We start from the raw sequence: 19,119 nt of genomic DNA, 5'->3' as shown, positions 1-19,119 counted from the left end.
ACGTTACAGGACATTTATCTTGCTTTTAATGTACATGTATTTCTATTTCTTTAATTTATTCTCACTTGCCTTACCTCTTGCAACATTAACGTATCCGCTATAGCCCAACTGTCGACACACAACTGCGGCGTCTTTGCTTCCCCATCCAAATTTACAAACACGCCTCCACAGTCCGGCAAACTTGATCTCCACACGACCGCTGTTGTAGCCGTTACCGTCCACCAGACGAAGTTGACCATCGTCAGCTAGAAAGGTTGGGGCAATAAAAAGCTTTATGCAGCCTGTGTTGAGTGACAATGGGGAACTTCAATGTATTTGGTATTTATCTTTTAAACTAAGGGACCATTCCCACAGATATTTGGATCGATCTAACTCCTTGGGGAGTCTCACTAAATTGATATCTACTTGGCCAGCTTAAATGTCTGTCACGCCTATCGCATCAGCTAGGGGTAAAGATAATTACCCCCTAGCAGCTATATTTGCCGCTAGTATAATCCGTTTTAATAGCCATGCACGAATGCATTTTTTGTTATTAAGACGTCCACCATGAAGGGTCAATACTTAACAATGTAGGTAAGTGAACCTCCCATCACCAAGGATATATATAATTAGGTATCTGGCCCCGTATGCACAAACAATCCTTATCTTAAGTGAACAATTCTCCTTAACTTCATAAGAAAATTCTTAACAGAGGAAACCCCTTAAGTGGCATGCACAAAGTACCTTAAGAATTTCCTAAGCCAAGAATTTTCTCAACTCTAGGATTTCTCTTATGTGTTGAGCTATGTTTAGCCTGTGCATTGACCAATAGAATTACCTGTTAGAATAGCTTACACTGAGGAAATTCTGGGGAATCCATGTTTGAAGGAATCCTTTACTTGGAAATGATAGGCCTATCAGTTATTATTATTAGAAGAATTGAGATATCAATCGTGTAGGCCAAGAAGTTGTAACTTCTTGTGTAGGCCTAGTATTCTTCATATTCTGACAGAAAAAGAGACATGTCATCCAACCCCCATACCCAAAACTAATAATAATAATCCAGTGACATAATTACATTTTATTCGAAAGGTTTTGTCTCTATTGGCTGATACATGTGCACCCATCCCCCATATCGGCGATAGTTCTGGAAAAAGTGATTCAGTAGGGCGTATTTTTTGCTCATACAAAAACACATTGAATTTAACCAACGATGCCCTCCGGACCGTCATTACATACACTAAAACATGGAAGTGCCATGAGCAAAGCTAATAGTAACATAAAATGCAGTGAGAGGCACTCTTAGTACAGGGAGAGTATGTTATTGTGCATGAGGTGCACATTTGATGGAGGAAATTTACATTATAATTTTTTTTTTTTTTTTTTTTTTTTTATGTGAGTAGAAAAAAGTAATGCAGCCGGGGATGATTAAGTTACATTTTTCCATGGGCTCTAAAAAAGAATTAAGCCCAGCATGTACTTATTTCATGACTATGTCCATTTACATGTTTTCGATTTACATATTTTTTTAGCGTTATCTGTGAAGTAATTCATAATATAAATATTATTTTAATAATTAATTTCACTATTGACCCCACGTATGCACATATTAAATACCTATGTTAATTGTATAAGCATTGATGCGTGAGATTCCGTGTTAAAGGTGGTTTCTCGGGGATTTCATAAGCAACATGTCATAAAAAGTGCCCACTCAGAATTTTTCACTTTAGATATCCCTTAGCAGAACGACAAATTACAAATGTAACTGCCAGAATATCCCCTCTCTATCAAAACAAAAGCGCTGGTAAATGTCATGATCTGGGTAAAAATCCAAAGGACTTTCGCGGTCCCGAAATATTCTTGGTCTTGCGACTGCCCTTTCCAGTTCATCCACTTCTTCACGATAAACAGCAATACTAAGAGCCATAGAGAAACAATGTTGCTGCACAGCTTTGACTAGCACAAATGAATGCCACTGTGTTGTACAGTCACTGAATCTAAGGACAAAATTTCCACTTAAGAGACCCAATGAGGTACCTTAAAGTCATAATAACTCTTCGTTTTGGCCAAAAATTGGATTTTCCCGGAAAAAAACGGCAATTTTCCCGTACTTACCAATGGTCAACGACCCCATTCCTGCATTCAAAGTTAATCCAGGGTTTTTTCCTAAACGTACGGTTTTTTGTTAAAATCTCTTAAGAGATTTTAACTGACGGAGCTCTCTCTGACATCGCATAGTCACTGTTGACCTACTTAAAACCGCGGGAAAAGCAGACAACAACAACACTATATAAGATTCATTAGATATATTCGTCTTTTTGTTAAAAATACATTAATATCCACAATGTGTGCCATTCTGGGCTTTTCGTTATCCGACGCACTGTACAAAAACTCGCAACTTACGTCTGCGTCTGCATTAATGCGTTTCGCGCCATATGTTATTTTGGTCTCGAATGAACGCGAGAATCCGTGTGACACCATTACGTCATTAGCAACGAATGCCTTGATGACCGGGAAGAAAAGGCATCGAAAGCCCTATTGACAAGCACAGATTTTAGTTTTACTACAATAACGGCCGTTTTAGTGGTAAAATACAATAGAATATATTTCCATGCGTTGTTTACAATGTATTTCATGCGGAATTTTGAATCTCAAGGAAGAGTTATTGTTGCTTTAAAGTTAAGGAGATATTTGGGGAAATTCTCATCTTAAGATGCTTTGTGCATACCACCTATGTTAAGGTTGATCACTTAAGGAAATTCTTTAAAAAATACACTTAAGATATTTTGTGCATACGGGGCCTGGTATCTGACCCCCTTCAGAAAATACAGTAAAATCAGGACAGGACCACCAACGCGTCCTCGCTATGATAGTAGCATCAAAGGTGCTGTGTATACTACAATAAATAAATCAGGAGGGCCAATAGTACTATTAACCTTTTCAGGTATAATATTAAAACAATTGCCCTCGCCTTTTTTGCATTTTTAATGAACATATTTAGCCCCCCCCCCCCCTCCCTTAGCGCATTTCTTTTCCCGCGCACTCCCTCATACTCACGTGCTTTACAGGTGACCCCGGCGTCCACGTAAGCGGTTGCCGAGCAGTAATATGAATCGGTATAGCCTATCGTTCCATGACCGCAGGCATCCAGTCGGTTCTCTGTACCGGCACAGCGTAATTTGTCTGAAAAATTTCATTACACAATAGAAAATCGTAAATTACATTTTTTTTCAAGACGTTACATAATCACACTGAGGACAGCACATCACAACGCAAGTCTCACTCTCATATGTACATGCACATGTACAAGGTAGACTTAATGATATTACTGCTCGCAGAGGCTGAGCGAAAATATCATTGGTGGCAAACATGGAGTGAAGCCGGTGTAAAGTGACAGAGATCCCCCATGACAGAGAGTCTGCTTCCCATTCATTTGTACAGGTAAACCTTCTCCTATTTTTTAACCCACCTAGGTCAAGCCAACCCTAACCATTATAACTAAATGGAGGGCTGACTTTCTGTCACACGGACCATAAGTTCTGTTACAACGGCAGAGCAGCGAAAGATACCCTGTATAGAGGAAGATGGCGAGGATGACAAGCCTTATGAGCCGACCATGACTGACATGTGTACATGTGTTTAACACACAACAGTCATAGAGACAACAGACAGGCAGACACACACACACACGCACAAACACATGTACACACACGCACGTACACATACATGCACACACACACACACATACACACACGCACACGCACACACAGGTAGACGGTACCCATAGCACAACTCAGTAGAGAGACAGCAAACAGGCAGCTGACAGATACGCAGACAGCCAGACATACAAACAACACCACTCTTACAAAGGGGCAATCAGACACAAACACTATCCAGAACCAATCAGTTAAAAAATTAAGTACACTCAAATACAGTACCTAGCATGATCCAGCCAAAAATATAGATATACAAAAAGTGTTAAACACTTGGTCTAGCACTACTCAGCCGAAAAAACAGACAGACAGGCAGACAGACAGTACATATTTCAAATTATACCTCATGTATTCCCATCTGTTGACTAGAGAAACTGTATACCGGTACATGTATGTGATAAATAAAATGTGAAAAGTGAGCAATGAAATCATGCCCAGTATTTTAGCCTACTGGGGTTATCAGCCACACATACCAGATATTAGATAGACTTAAATGTGCCCAACGAAGCTGAAATTTATCGATTTCAAATCACTTTCGACTTATAGTTGGTTCCCATTCCTAGCTTGATCCACATATCGACAATCTAACTGCCGGTCACAGTAAGATTGTCAATAAATGGCTTCCTATTCAATGTCTATAATAACCATGGGGTATCTATGCAAGTTTTGGAGTATTTCACTTTTTTTTCATCATTGAGCATTGCGACAACTTCTAACTTCTAAACCGTTTGGAAAACAACTTCCATGGTTGTGCTTGCTAAGCCCCGTAAAATGCAACAAACAAAAGGCATCTCATTTAAACGTTTCGAGAATTAGAGAGAAATTTTTCGTTTTCGGCATCTAATGGCTGCACCTCCCCTTCAAATGCAGCGCTTGACCGCCGAAAGTCTGGGTCACATGTTCGTTCGGATACCTCTTCAGGAAAATGAAAGCGAAAAGAACAAAACAGACCTGTAGGGTGCTAATAGAAAATCAGGAAGAGTAACAAACAGTATTTAGCGTCACTTACTCGGGAAAACCGGTGTCATGTACATGTACCAGAAGGTCCCCACATGACAGAAAGTCCGGGACCCGTTATTTCAGAAACCAGTGGTCCGTAGATTTATAGGCAAATATTCCACCTACTGTCCATTTATTGTGTTTCATTACGCAATAAAATGGGTTATACTCATTTTCGATTACATTTCATACCTTTTTTTAATTGGACTTATTTAAAATATATTTCACATATCCCATTTCATTGTGATGCTTTGGACTATATATACGCGTGACTTATTTTAATACCACTCGCACGTGTGAAAGCTAGTGGTTCACAATGAATCGATGCTAAACTGTGCAAAACGTTTCTTTTCCTTAGACTATATGCGTGACTTAGTCTACCATGACTACCACTCATAAATGTGTGACAGCTAGCGTTATACAGTGCATCAATGCCAAATTGTACAAAATATGTATTTTCTGGAAACTGACGAAATTAATTAGTTATTGAATATACATGCTTACGGAGCGTAATTGAAAATGTACTCATTTAATTTTGTTTGACAAATTATATAAAGTTTTAATTTAAGTTGCATTCCCTAAATGGAAAAGGAATCAACCCAAAAGGAATGCATCCCATGTTTCTCAGGGTATAAAATGGCTAGCTCTTCGCGATGTCTTACTCTGTCAGCATGGGTTTTCAAGCAGTGCGACTTTATTTACAACATGGCAGGTACAGAAGACGAACATCCAACAATCAGGAAAGAGCAATAAGGAGAAGCTCCGCATAACATTTTAAAGTAAGTCTTATACATTTATACTCGTTTAACTTCAATACTGTTTGATAAAAGCGCAACTTACATGTGCATTTAAGGTACATATTTACATTCCTGTTTTAGCTTGAAAGCGGCTGCTTATATTACAGAGCTGTAAGAAAGATAGTTGGAGTAGAGAGTGGGAAGGAAGAGAGGGAGGAGGGGAGATGGAGGAAAGAAGTAGAAAGAGAAGATAAGAAAACTGCATTGTTACAAGAAATGCATGGCAAAGAGAAAATGACATTGAGGAGAAAAGACAATAACTATACTGATTAATAAAATAAACTTTTTTGTAAAATTAGGAAGTTCACCAAAGGCACTTAGATATTCTGAATAGGTTTATATTTCTTTAGTTATGTTCTTTCTCAAATGCATACAAAAGATAAAACTGCAAATTAAAGTTTATGAAATGCGAAAAATGCACATTTATACTACGCGTTACACTTTAAGAGAGGTTAATAATGTTTATTTTACCTTGTAATTCTTCCCTCTGTATCAGTCAACATCATGTTCAATGTTGTTTTTAAATTGCATGTTTTAAGTGTGAGATTTCATTATTGCTCTTCAATGCGGACTTTTAGTGTTAAAATGTAGGGTCCTAGGACTTTCCGTACTGAAATAGAGTGTCTATAGTGGGACTTTACATTTCAGAACACCGATTTACATTCAAAACACCGGGTCCGGCGGACCCAAGAATGATAGGGCTCTGTGTTGCTGGACACCGCCACAAACAGAACTTGGCACTACTCAGACGGAAGTCACGCATTCAGGCAAACAGTACCTGGCACCATTAAGTCAGAAAGACCGACAGACCTAGAAACAATTTACCTAACACCACCCGCGAAGTCCCTTTAGGTGTCCAACCTGTCCAGTAATTCAGCGCCCCACTGAAGCCCAGCTGTCTACAGGCCACTTTGGCGTCATTCAGTGACCATCGATATCTACACACTCTTCCCCAGTCTCCTGCGTAGAATATCTCAATTCGCCCATGATACTGTGAGTCGCCGATCAATCTCACTTCTCCGTCATTGGCTGTAAGTAATGCAAAACGACAAAAACAACCAGTGAGAACAGCATTGAATAAATCGCTGCCGGTATTTGAACGTTCAATGCTCATGAATATTATAATCAACACTTGTACTAACACTAGTGGGCCTGTTTTGGTCTTAAAGTGCAATTTCTCTGGATCCACCTTTGGTATATACTCACGTCCTTTACACAGAACGCCGGCGTCATGTGACGAAGACTGGGAACAATAAGATGAGCTGATAACACCAACGCCGTCATTATGGCAATCTGCCAGGGTCGACTCAGATCCCTGACAATTCACCTCTTGTATCCAGAAATGACCTGGTGTTTGAAAAGAAAGATTCACAAAAAGAATTAACTTCGGCTTCAGTCTACAAAACGCCACGTTAACGTAAGGCAACAGTCAATAATTGTAAACAGTACATGTTAAGTATTCATTACGATGCCTACACTTTTAAAATCACGGTTTTAAACAATAAAAGGCTATCGAAATACGTACGATTAAAGTATCCACTTAAGGTGTACAATTTTTATACTCACTTGTCCCCCTAGGTGACATACTAAATAATGGTGTGTGGGCCCCAGTAAAACCAAGCTGTTTACACGCCACGTCAGCGCTAGTCAGGTCCCAGCCGTAGTCACAAACTCTCCCCCATCTCCCGGAATAGAAGATTTCCAAGCGACCTTCGTACGCATTTGATGTGTTAATAAGACGCAAGGCACCGTCGCCGTCTGAAAGCATTAACAAGCACCGCTCAAATCGAGCATTTAATGTTATATTTATTTTAAAGGTACATATGAACCGAGCATCGATGGAGCGTGAATTCCCTTTTTTTTCATTTTAATTTTAATTAAAATACATATAAACCACTTCTACTAGTTTCTTATGCGACTCAAGTAAAGTCGACATGAATAAATCACTCAATCATCCATAAAAAAACCCTTTAGACTACACCCGCCTTTACAATTTTGGTCAGAAATCTAACCTACTTATGTGACCTACTTTTTTGCTCCATGTATTTACAGCATAGAAAGCTTGCAGAATAAAAAAAAGGTTCAAATATCATTTTTGGGTGATATTAAACAGTGTATTATGGTAATAAGCTTAGTTATACAATTTGAATCTATTTGCCGGCATTAATTTGGTTGGTTTTTGCAGCAAAAAATTGACTTCATATGCATCCTGAATGCATCTCATGCTTCGTGTCAGCCGATTTTCTGACCAATATGTCTGAGTACTAGACTCTTTAGATAAAAACAAACACGCATGTTTGAGAAACTTACATGGTGTGTTAAATGGTATGTTTTCATTTAACCTTTCCTTATTTATAATATTAAAAGTTTTGGAAGGGTTACAGTGTTGATTTACAAAATGAGTGCCGTGACAAAGATATCTGCTCAAAAGAAAGCAGATCATATTTTTAGATGAAGTAATCTTCACAGAACATAGGGCAACATACGATCATAAATCGTGTTTGATAAGGGCCACGTGCAGACTTCGTTACATCTGAGATCCAGGTGAAAGTGATGAGACACTAGTGCTAAGAAATATATACATTCAGGGGCGGATCCAGAGATATTTCCTGACAGTCTTTCAAATTATCTTTGTTACCATCCTCCATTTTTGACCGTCTTCCGACAGAAAAAATAGATACTTGTCAAAGTAAACTTAAAAATCTGACCGTCTACCAGAAGACCCAGAATCATACTTTTTATCCGTACCAAATGGCGCCATTCGCTCTCTAAAATACCAATTATTTTCGGGGACCTTAAGCGGGCGCCGAGCCCCACGCCAAGGGGGGGGGGGGGGGTCGGTTTCGTATCCACGGACCCCCTTCCCAAATCCTGACAATGCAGGTCGAAAAACGGGCTCAGACATTATAACTTTGGATACCAGCAGAATCAATGAGATCTGCCATAGATTGTACGTTTATGAATATTCAAGGGCATAATAAGAAAAAACAATCTATATAAAGCCGTTTTTGCATGAAGCTAGAAGTAATTTTCTCAACAGTCCAAAAGGATATATATATATATATATATAATATTAATGTGTGTCTCACCGCCATGGCATATTACCCCAGCGTCGTTGAAACCACTCTGACCACAATTGCCGGTATTGATGCTGCCAACGCCACCATGGGTGCATTGGGTTAGATTGGATTCTGTTCCTGTACAGTTTACATTATACAGCCAGTATTTACCTGAGTCAGAAATAACGTTTACCGGACAATTAAGACACTGTTGGTGGGAATGATGATGGACTATGAACGCCATTTGTAAATATATGTATTTGTTGCAACCCGTAATATGCTTTCTTCATGACTAATTTGAATAAATGACAAATCATCTCAACTTAAACTCAGGAAAATTATACATCCCCACTTTCCATAGAAATAAAAGATAGAAAAAACACATTTACGTATTGATGAATAACCACAATTGTCGACTTACCAGTGCCTCTGGGACTCCAGCCTTTAAAAGACGTATGGGCCCCAGTCAATCCAAGTTGCCTGCAAACCACTTTAGCATCATTTAAACCCCAGTTGTAGTCACACACACGTCCCCACTCCCCGGCATAGTACACCTCAACACGGCCTTCGTAGGGGCTACTTGTGTTCACCAGGCGAACGGCACCATCGCCAGCTGCAAAGTATAAGAAGAAAGTTATTTTACCTCACACAGTCAGAAAGCAATACAATCTTGCTGCTTTGTACTAGTATGATTGTGAAAGTGATAAAAACTCTTCACAATTCACAATGAACGCATTGTAAACAGCTCATGAAAATATGAAAATATGATAAGTTTTCATCAAAACAGCAGTTTTTTCGCAATTATTCTGGAAACTGTTCTTACCAAAAGACCATGTAAGATTAATAGACGCCTACCCTCGGTGTTCATATCGTAAAAGATTATTGCAGAGTTTTTTTTAAAAATGTCCTTTTAGTTGTTAAATACAGACTTGACATTTAATATGGAATATTTTTTCCACATCATTTTTCATCAGTTTTTTTCCTGTTTTGCAGACTGATAAATGAAAATAAGGATTAAAATCGTGTTTTAATAACTTTTAATTATCTCTTTGATGTCATTGTGACATCAGTTCGTTAATGGAATTCGCTAGAGAAGCAAACAAAAACACATTGCCTATTCTATGTCATACGACAACCATTAAAAGGGATATTTTGGACCTCCACATTTTCCAAATTATTGTCTGTAAAAGAGTTAAACGCTCCACAAAGGACCCTCATGTCAGTGTCTAGTCACAGTGACGGTCGCTGTTACGCCTGACATCTTCTGGCTGCTTCCAGCGCTCTCAAGTGGCAAGGCATTCCTTGGGATAGGTTTTTAAAGTTCAATCTGGAATAACATTCCAGGCAACGGTCGAAATCTGCCCAATTTGGGCCAGTTTTGTTGTAGGACATGTTGGCCATTGATTCGGAGAGTAATGGCCTACCCACATATTGTCTATGTGGTTCAAATATGGCGATTTTGATAACCAAGGTAGTGGCTCATTCCCTTGGTTCTGTACGTAAACTACAATTAAAAGTGCTCTGTGTGAACCGGCAATCTCACCGTGCAACCTAAAATTGTTCGTTAGTTGTCCACTATCAAATGATTGCCAAGTGGTTCCCAGATTATTTCTTTATTTGATCTGGTTCAGGTTATCGTCGATGACTACCATTGGTGTTTTGGCACCAATGTGGTATCCACTCCAAATACTGATGCTGTTAATGACCTTAGTCACTTTAGAAGCGACACACGCTTCGTCGTTGGCCTTCTCTGTATGTCTGTAAACTCTGTTTTGACTGTTGAGCGGTACAGGTGAAATCTGACCTCAATAAAGAATGCCACGAGATTTCAGTGTTCGATCCAGAAAGGTCCCGAATTCAATAGAGAAACATACAACGATGTTTTGCTTTTTACAGTGGGTTCCTTGGATGTCGTCTGGTATTCTAACCTGCTAAAACAAGTTTGGTGTTCGCTAAGGGTCTTGAAAATGCGTTTTGGTGGTAATTTACCCCTCATTCTGAACGGACTAGGTGGTTTTTGTTTAGTTGCAACAGCATTTCTCGAAAGACAGTGGGTCCTGTACCCTGGTGGTAAGATTTCAATACATTGGGTGTGGCCTCTGTGTAGGTACATCAGTCTGGTCATTACTCTGTAAAACTGTGCGGACCGTTTCGTTTGGCGCTATTACCTGGTTGGCAATGCCCGTCTTTTTCGCGCCATTCTGCCACAGATAAACAAATTTTATAAAGCACCGCATAGCTCATTTTACACACTGCAAACCCGATCACTTGCATGCAAAATTTTAAATTTTTCTATGAAGTAGTTGCCGACATATGGATACTTTTTTTGACAAAACCATGCTTTGCCAAAGCCAAGCTTTGACCTGCCCAAAGGAGCACTACCCAATTAAATCACTGCATATTACATAATGCAGCAGCGCAACAAACCTGGTAATCAGCTAATTGGTAGCGACACACCTGACTACACACTCCTCCATTCACATATCGTATATGAGATCGGAGTTTGTGAAAAAAAACGCATTTTCACCTCATACATTCGAAACTGAAATATTCCATATTAAATGTCAAGTCTGTAGTTGCTAAATACTGCCACTGTCAATAACACTAGTCACTTTAGATGCGGCACATGCTTCGTCCTTGGCCTCTTCAAGATGTCTCAATAAAGAAAGACACGCGATTTCAGTGTTCTACCCGGATACGGTTATGGTCTGCAATTCATTAGAGAGAAAGACGGCTCTTTACAGTGGCTTCTTCGGCGGTCGTCTGGTATTCTAACCTGCTAAAACAAGTTTGATGTTCACTGGAGGTTTAAAACGCTTTCTAGTGGCTATTTGCCCCTCATTCTAAACGGATGGGTGTTTTTGTTAATCGGAACAGCACATCAGCGAGTCCCGTACCCTGATGGTAAAATTTCGATAGATTGGGGGTGGCCTCTCTGTAAGCACATCAATCTGCCCATAGCTCTTTGAAATCGTGCACCGTTCCGTATGACAAAATAGTCTGTCTAGCAATGGTTGCTTTTTCACTCCATTCTGGCACATATGAACATATTTGTCAAACGTTGCTTAACTCATTTTACGCACTGTAAAACCAAACGCTTGCATGCCAAATTTCAAATAATACGCTGCAAAAACCATTTCCACTTTTTCAATGCCCTCGTAGTTTTTAATGCATTTGATAAGCAATAAATGTGTTGCAGAAGACTGGCAACGCATACTGGCCACATGGACCTGAACTTAACACTGCACATCGCTTTTTAAATATCTGAATGAACCAAGTATAGTAATCTTTCAAAACAGTTTCAGTACACACCAGTGCTTTCATAATTACGTGATTTAGGCACATAAAACGTATCACCAGGGCTCCTTTAGACACCATGCATGTACCCGGTATCTAGAAATAATCATATTTATCTGAAAACCTTGGTATTCTGTCTTGAAAAATAACAGATTACTACACATCGGGAGTTTGACATGAAAAAAGTGAAACTTAACAAACCGATTACTAGTGTAAATGTGAATAGGGGATAATGTGCATATATACATGCCTAAAATGAGACAGCTGCAATGTACCCGGTACTACAGTAGTTCATGCACCGCATGTATATGTAGATGATCTCAAAAATGAAATTTTTATTTAGAGTACAATTTAATGATAAAATTGTCAGAAGTTTTAAGAAATCGCTATATAAAAATTTAAGTGTAAGAAATTGGGAAGCACTGTGAAGTATACATGTATATCTGTTAACTCTGTCCATCCTTGCCTTGTTGATATACAATGTAGCTATCAGCCATTTATCACGTCTAAACCTCTCAGCACGTTTTGTGAAGGATTTGATATTATAATCTGCTTATTTCTGTGATGAAAAGTGATTAATACAACAAACATTCGACATGTCTACATGCTCTCTGCTCTACGTCTTACTATGCACTGGTAATGGTTCCTAGGGCCTGATGCACACAAGCTCTGGATTCGCTATTTGTTGTGCACGCACCTGTAGGTGTTACGTGGGCCATCCGACTTTAAGAATAAAATCCACTTCACAAAAACTCCGAGATTTAAAGGTACATACACTGTACGAACCGAGCATCGGTGATGCGTGGATATCCAGTAACACATGTAAACCACTTCTACTGAGTTCTTAAATGACTCAAATAAATTCGACATGCCAAGGGATAAACTGAATAGATCACTCGATCAGCCATAAAAGACCTTTAGACTGCTGCTTTCTTTAAATTTTTGGTTGTAAATTTAACCTACTTTCATGACCTACTTTCCTGCCCCATTGACATACAGCTAAGAATGCCAGCAGAAAAATCCGTTCAAACATCATTTTCGGGTAAAATTAAACAATGCCTTTTGGTAATTCTCTTAGTTCTACTACTTGAAACTATATGCTGGCATTTGGTTGGTTTTTGTGACAAAAATTGACTTTGTATGCATCTTTAAGGCTAAGTACCTGAGTACGAGTGTCTTGACGCACTCCTAGATGCAGGTACAGGTAACCTGGTAGGCTTCTTGCCTGTATAAGACGCATTTATAGTTATTTTTGTGATGAGGAATCCGGATGAAAAGCTGGATCTAACATGTGCTGAATTCAGTCCCAGCATTATCTCCTGTTTATATACCCACTTTACTCAGTCACATTAATTAACTTGCATCAGTGACATTAACTTTTTATGCATCGAATGGGTGAGCATTTATATGTGAACAGAACTGCTGCCATAGAACTAATGTGGACACGTGTAATTTTATTTTGCAAATTAATAAGCGAAATTCAATGCGGAAAACGAACGTAAATCCGTTCATCTTTTTATTTGTCCAAGCAAATAAAATGCCTAGTTCACTTTCAAAAATTCGATGAAAACTTTATTATTATTATTATTATTATTTATTTATTTATTTATTTATTTATTTATTTATTTATTTATTTTAGCGGAAAATAGGTCTTATAGCCAGAGATTATAATATTTTTTGTTTGACATTAACAGAAAATAGTGTACTCACATACACTGTATTAGGCCCATTTTCTTACTGCTGTTAAGGACAGTTTTATGGGATGTACTTAACCTGACCCTGAACTTGTTTACTCGACACAGTTTCAAGTCTGTCAGTCCCTGATTCAAAATGGCGATAACTTAATCAGTTTTACCCATAAAGTCAATAACCCCCTACCTTGCCATATTTGCAAAACGACAGATATCAGAAGTGCGTCTGAAAAGTAAAGGGCCTAAAATTCAACTCAAATGATTAGATCTGATTTTCAGGTGAATCTTATCTGACCCCACGCTTATTAATGAGACACATTTTCAGACCAGTTGCGTCGCTGTCCTCTACTGAAGTGAACATCATTAGCTGATGGTGGCCAAGGAACAATGTGTACTTTTATTAAACCTTGAGATAATCTAACTGAAATGAATACTAAACCCAGTAACATTTTAATATGCTGCTTCTAGTTGGGAGGGTTACATTTTTCTTTTGCCAAGCGGTAGGCACAGGGGGGATTTTTGACAGGCTGAATTGCCAGAAGGTTGGATTATTCAATGAAAGTCATTCAGAGGATTAAATACATCATAACCAAATAGGCACATGGGCAAGAACGCCCGAGTAATTATGTTCAAATATTACCCACACTTAGACTTGGTTCCCACAGACTTAGATCGACCCATCTGGATCGACCTAACTCCCTGAGAGTTCACTCTAAATTGCTATCAGCTTCCGGGAGCAGAGCGTGCACAAAAGTTAATTACCCCCTTACAGCTTTTAGAAGACGTTTAAGTCGGTCAGGCTGACAGCAATCTAGTGAGACTCCCCACGGGGATAGATCGATCTAAAAATCTGTGGGAATACAGTCATGGACGATGAAAATATTATAATATGTCAAAATGAAAAATGAAATAATTGAAACGCCCAAGCTTTCGTTATATGCACCATCTACTATTATGCTGAATAAATGAACTAGAGAATATTCATGGTTCACCTTGCATACTATTTATTCTCATCCACTTTTTTTGAAAAATGACAGTTAGAAAAAAGAACAAAAAGTGGATCTACGCTAGAAACGCTTCATATTGAGTGAATAGCATCAAGACATATTGCAAATAGAACTCTAGGCGATATGAATGCTGTATCCCATACCCAATCAACTAATTAATCTTGTAAAACTTGTCTGTCTACTCATGACATTTTGGCCTATTTATAATAAGGCCTAGAATTGTTTATGTAGGTCCTATATCACCAGAAGCCTTTTCAAAGGGCATCCATGAAAATTATGTTTAGCAATTTCATGTTTCAACAAATACCTCCAAAATTCAATTACAATGCAGTTCTTAAAAATATACAACATTGGTCAAAAAGGTTGTCCCATCCCCATTTCCATGTACTTATATTTACAAATGATCCCCTCACAGATGTAATTTGCTATAAACGGTGCTTTTTATTCCAGATTCCATGTCTAACATGATTATTGGTTCAGAAAATACAAAATAGTGGTGAAAATATGCACATTTTATACCATTTAGTCAAATTTATAACAGGTGCCCCCTCAAATCCAATGTTTCACTGTGATTTCTTCAGATGTAAAGAAATGTCTATTAAATTGAAAAGAGGCCATCAAATGTCACCAAATTTACACACAATTAGCATGAGGGTGTGCTCTTTAAAGGTCACGTGCCTAATAGCGTGTGTGTCTGCCGCGTACTGCAATTATCTCCTGTAGGCGGCGCGACAAGTCTTTAACAAGGGTTAAATTCTGTTTTGTGGGATATTGTCCCATTCTGCTTAAACAGCGTGGCGGAATTGGTCCAGATTATTTGGAAATTGATTCTCCTATGCATTGCTCACTCCAAATTATGTCACAGGTGCTCAGTACGATTAATATCAGGGTTAAAAGACGGTTGACCCATCCTCAGAGCCCCGTGTTTCTGCAACAAATCGCTTGCCAGACGAGAGCTGTGAGCAACTGCGTTGTCACAATGATGTCTGTAGCATCCTAAAGTCACCTCTTGCAAATGGAGTGAGCTATCTGTTGAGAATGTTACAGTAAAATGCCCCTGTTACGTTTTGTTCCAAAAGGAACAACGTACTAATACCATGGGCTTGGAATGTTCTCCAAATGCGGACTGATCTAACACCTCAGGCGATATTATCCTGCACACCAACTTCCAAGAGGCATTTTTGAACATGTCTACGGCCCTCATTTGACCATCAATGGGATACAAGAAATAACTTAATTCTGCATCAAAACCAACTTCCTTGGATTTGAGGGGGTACCTGTTTTAAATTTGACTAAATGGTATAAAACGTGTATATTTTCACCACTATTTTGTATTTTTATCCCTTAATCATGGTAGACACGGTATCTGAAATAAAAAGCACTATTTCTAACAATTTACAACTTAGAGGTGATTATTTGTAAATAAAAGTACATGGAAATGGGGATGGGACAACCTTTTTGACCAATGTTGTATTGTATATGTACCATCGAACCATTTGATTGCAAATCAAAATTGTTATTATTATTATTATTATTATTATTATTATTATTATTATTAACTTTACAAAGAGCCGCAATCCATGCCATTAATCATCGCGACCATACTCTCCAACTTTTTATGCCTACAGAGTACTTCAAGTTGCAAACAAAAAGTTGCATGCACTAGTTTTATCATCAGCCTCTGTGATTCAGATATAGTCTTATTTAAGATTAATAATATGTACTTACTTTGACCTTGAATGTCCACGGGAATCCATGAAATGGCCAACAAAATTAGGATGTAGTAGTAATAAAAACCCGGCAGCCTTACTAAAAAAGTGGCAGAGCTATTAAAAAACGCCATAGTAAAGTGGCAGAGCTATTAAAAAATGTGACAGGGCAATTATTTTATTTGTTTGTTTGTTTATTTATGAAAAAGATGCTTATATTCGTTGAAATGGTAGGTGTATACATAAAATTTGAAAGGATATGCGTTTGTTTTAGTTTTTCATTGAATTGGATGAACAAAAAGACGTGCATTCGTTATTATTGATCCAAAAAAGACAGATGGCATTGCACGCGACTTAGTTGAACGCACCTCACAAAGTGTAAACAAACAAAATTCCGCTTATGGTCAGCTGAGACTAGTGTAATATTCACAAAGAGAGGTATGCAGGCCAAATACTTAGAGTATTGTGATAGTGTGTGGTTCGCAAACACTTAGTACAGTAGATTGAATCTGCCTTTTACGTTATTTCAATATAGTTGAATGTAAAGCGGCCAGTATTAAATGAATGACACTGTTTTAATCTAAGCCAGGTAGTATCGTAGTAAAGCTCTATTCCTTTCTCGTGAACCAACTGTTGTAGTCTTCTATTTGTACTTAAACGCCGCATCAAATACTTTTGAATTCTCTAAACCCCTCCAACCTTTTATTCCTAAATGATCGCCTTGGTTTACACAAGCAAATCAATAATGCAGGCGACCAGTGTAAACAATCTGTTTAGATTCGGGCCTTTTGTAGCCACAACTATCACTTCACAACATTTTTTCAATCCAAAGCTAAACATTGGAGTACTCTTCTCTTCCTTTTTTAAAATAATATAAGTATATTTCTCTTTCAAGTCAAAATTTCTCAGCATTTTCCCGACGCAATGCTGCTCATTGCTGTATTTTTTTTCTGACCATCTTTAATCATCACTTGTTCTTTAAAGTTAAACAGTGCAGCATTTTTTCTGTCCATCTTTGAACATAAGTGTTTTCCTTGTTAAATTTAAAGTTTAAATTTAAATACATCTTTAAAATTATTCTGCGTTAAAAGTATAATACCCATGCTTACGGCTATTCTGCCTTCTTCAGGGACAAAGATGTAACTTATGATTCTTATTTATAAGATCTATGCGCCGATTTATGATTTGCATTGTCTAATCTGAAGAATAGGGTCATATGTAGAAGTATTTTTTCTCCTTAATATAAGAAACAACAGTTATTGCGTCTGTTTAAAGTTAAACAGTGCGGTATTTTTTCCTGTTTGACTGTGAAAATTAGTGTTTCCTTGTAAAAATGAAACACCAACATAATATGCAGAAGTATTTTTACCTTTAGTATAAGAATCAGCAGATTTTTTTTCTGATTCAAGTTCAACTTTTTTCTGTTCATCTTTGAAATTCAATTACCAGAAAATGAACCGATGAAAATGTACCACAAGAGATTTTCTACACAAGATCGCGTTAAAACAGTGTAGTTTTTGTCTGCTTAGTCATGTTATAGAACCATAAATTCAAGAAAACACATGTCATATGGATAAAATGTACATTTATTAGTATTCTTCATTTCTGTGCACACGGTGGTAATTGACAAACTCTCTGTTACATTGACCATCACATCTAATGCGCTAACTGTTGAGCAGGATTGACTTTAAGTAAAGAGCGAAAGCTTGCCAAGGTAGGTATAACACAAGTAGAGTTATGTAATAAGCTTTCCCGTCGAGCTTGTAAGTTGTTATGATCTGCAAACATGCGTCTGTTACACACCGTTCTGTTGGATTAACAGCGCGATAAAATAAGTGTACATATTTTATGTATCCGTGCTCAGAAGTTATTGCTTTTAGATAAAAATCTCAGTCACATCTAACATTTAATATGTCGTATAGCAATTTATTATCACCATTTTACCGTTGTGAGCAAACCTCTGTTCTAACTTAAACTAATCACATTAACCAAGAATACAATAAACTTTGTGCAAATACGTTTCCTAAACATAAAGTGTGTGAAATTAATGAGTTAAACTATCTATGGATTGATCATTGGGTTGTAAATGGAGATTGTCTGATAATATTTTCAGATGATTTAACTGTCACTATAGGAGGGTTTGTGTAGGTTTATGTGATCTAAACTTATAACTTTTTAATTTCTACACAAGATTGAGCTGTACTTCACAAAACTTTCAATTAGTCTGTGAAATTCTTCAGTAAACACTTTATCGAAAAAGTTTATGACAAAAGGATGGCTTCTCCCATCTAGCACCCTAATTTGTATAGTTGTCACAATGTAATATAGAGTTTATGTTAAGATCGTGCTCAGCTATAGATGTCATGTTGCAGTTCAATGTGAAATCTTGTAATTATCAAGTAGTTAACAAGTTGAGTTTTAATAACCTGTAATGTTTAATCTTATGATTCCATACCGAATTATAGTTATATTCCTAAGTACATTTTCACCAGTACGTACTGGTGTGTAAGATACAATAAATTCTTAATAAATCCTATAAATTAAATCTAGTTGCAGAAAAATAAAATCACAAGCAGTAAATAGATATAGAACTCGTAAGTTGGTCCCAGAAAATGTTGGTAATGCTGGTAATTGATATTCAGGGAGGGACTGGAGAATGCGGAGGGATTAAGTAAAGAATGACATGAATAAGTGGAATGTATTGTAATCTCTACCTCGCGTAGCAACTATAGTAGGAGACAATACCATCGTTACGCGTTTATATGTGCTACAATAGCAACACTTTGAATAACGCTGAATGGCCAAAGGAGTATTTGTGTGTATTGCTTGAGCAAACAGAACATGCCTGGTCATGATCTTGAACGCTAT

General features: G+C 37.7%; 1 protein-coding gene across 2 annotated transcripts in view; it reads right to left on the bottom strand.

The window, feature by feature from the left end:
• The window catches only part of LOC106162317 (CD5 antigen-like), a 30,535-nt gene that overhangs the window by 2,353 nt on the left and 9,063 nt on the right, over positions 1-19,119 (bottom strand). Inside the window, exons 2-9 of one of the 2 annotated variants that reach the window (XM_087018832.1) lie at positions 16,271-16,324; positions 8,969-9,160; positions 8,578-8,718; positions 7,055-7,246; positions 6,695-6,835; positions 6,314-6,517; positions 3,037-3,162; positions 75-245 (exon numbers count right to left, since the gene is read on the bottom strand). In XM_087018832.1, the coding sequence (XP_086874958.1) occupies positions 75-245; positions 3,037-3,162; positions 6,314-6,517; positions 6,695-6,835; positions 7,055-7,246; positions 8,578-8,718; positions 8,969-9,160; positions 16,271-16,324 (1,221 nt within the window). The remainder of the gene's footprint in view (positions 1-74; positions 246-3,036; positions 3,163-6,313; positions 6,518-6,694; positions 6,836-7,054; positions 7,247-8,577; positions 8,719-8,968; positions 9,161-16,270; positions 16,325-19,119) is intronic. The other variant, XM_087018833.1, reaches the window with a different exon arrangement.

The sequence above is a fragment of the Lingula anatina genome, chromosome 8 (assembly GCF_051362555.1).
Source record: "Lingula anatina isolate TDL-2025a chromosome 8, LinAna3.0, whole genome shotgun sequence".
Lineage (NCBI taxonomy): Eukaryota > Metazoa > Brachiopoda > Lingulata > Lingulida > Lingulidae > Lingula > Lingula anatina.
This window is presented reverse-complemented; position numbering and strand designations above follow the sequence as displayed.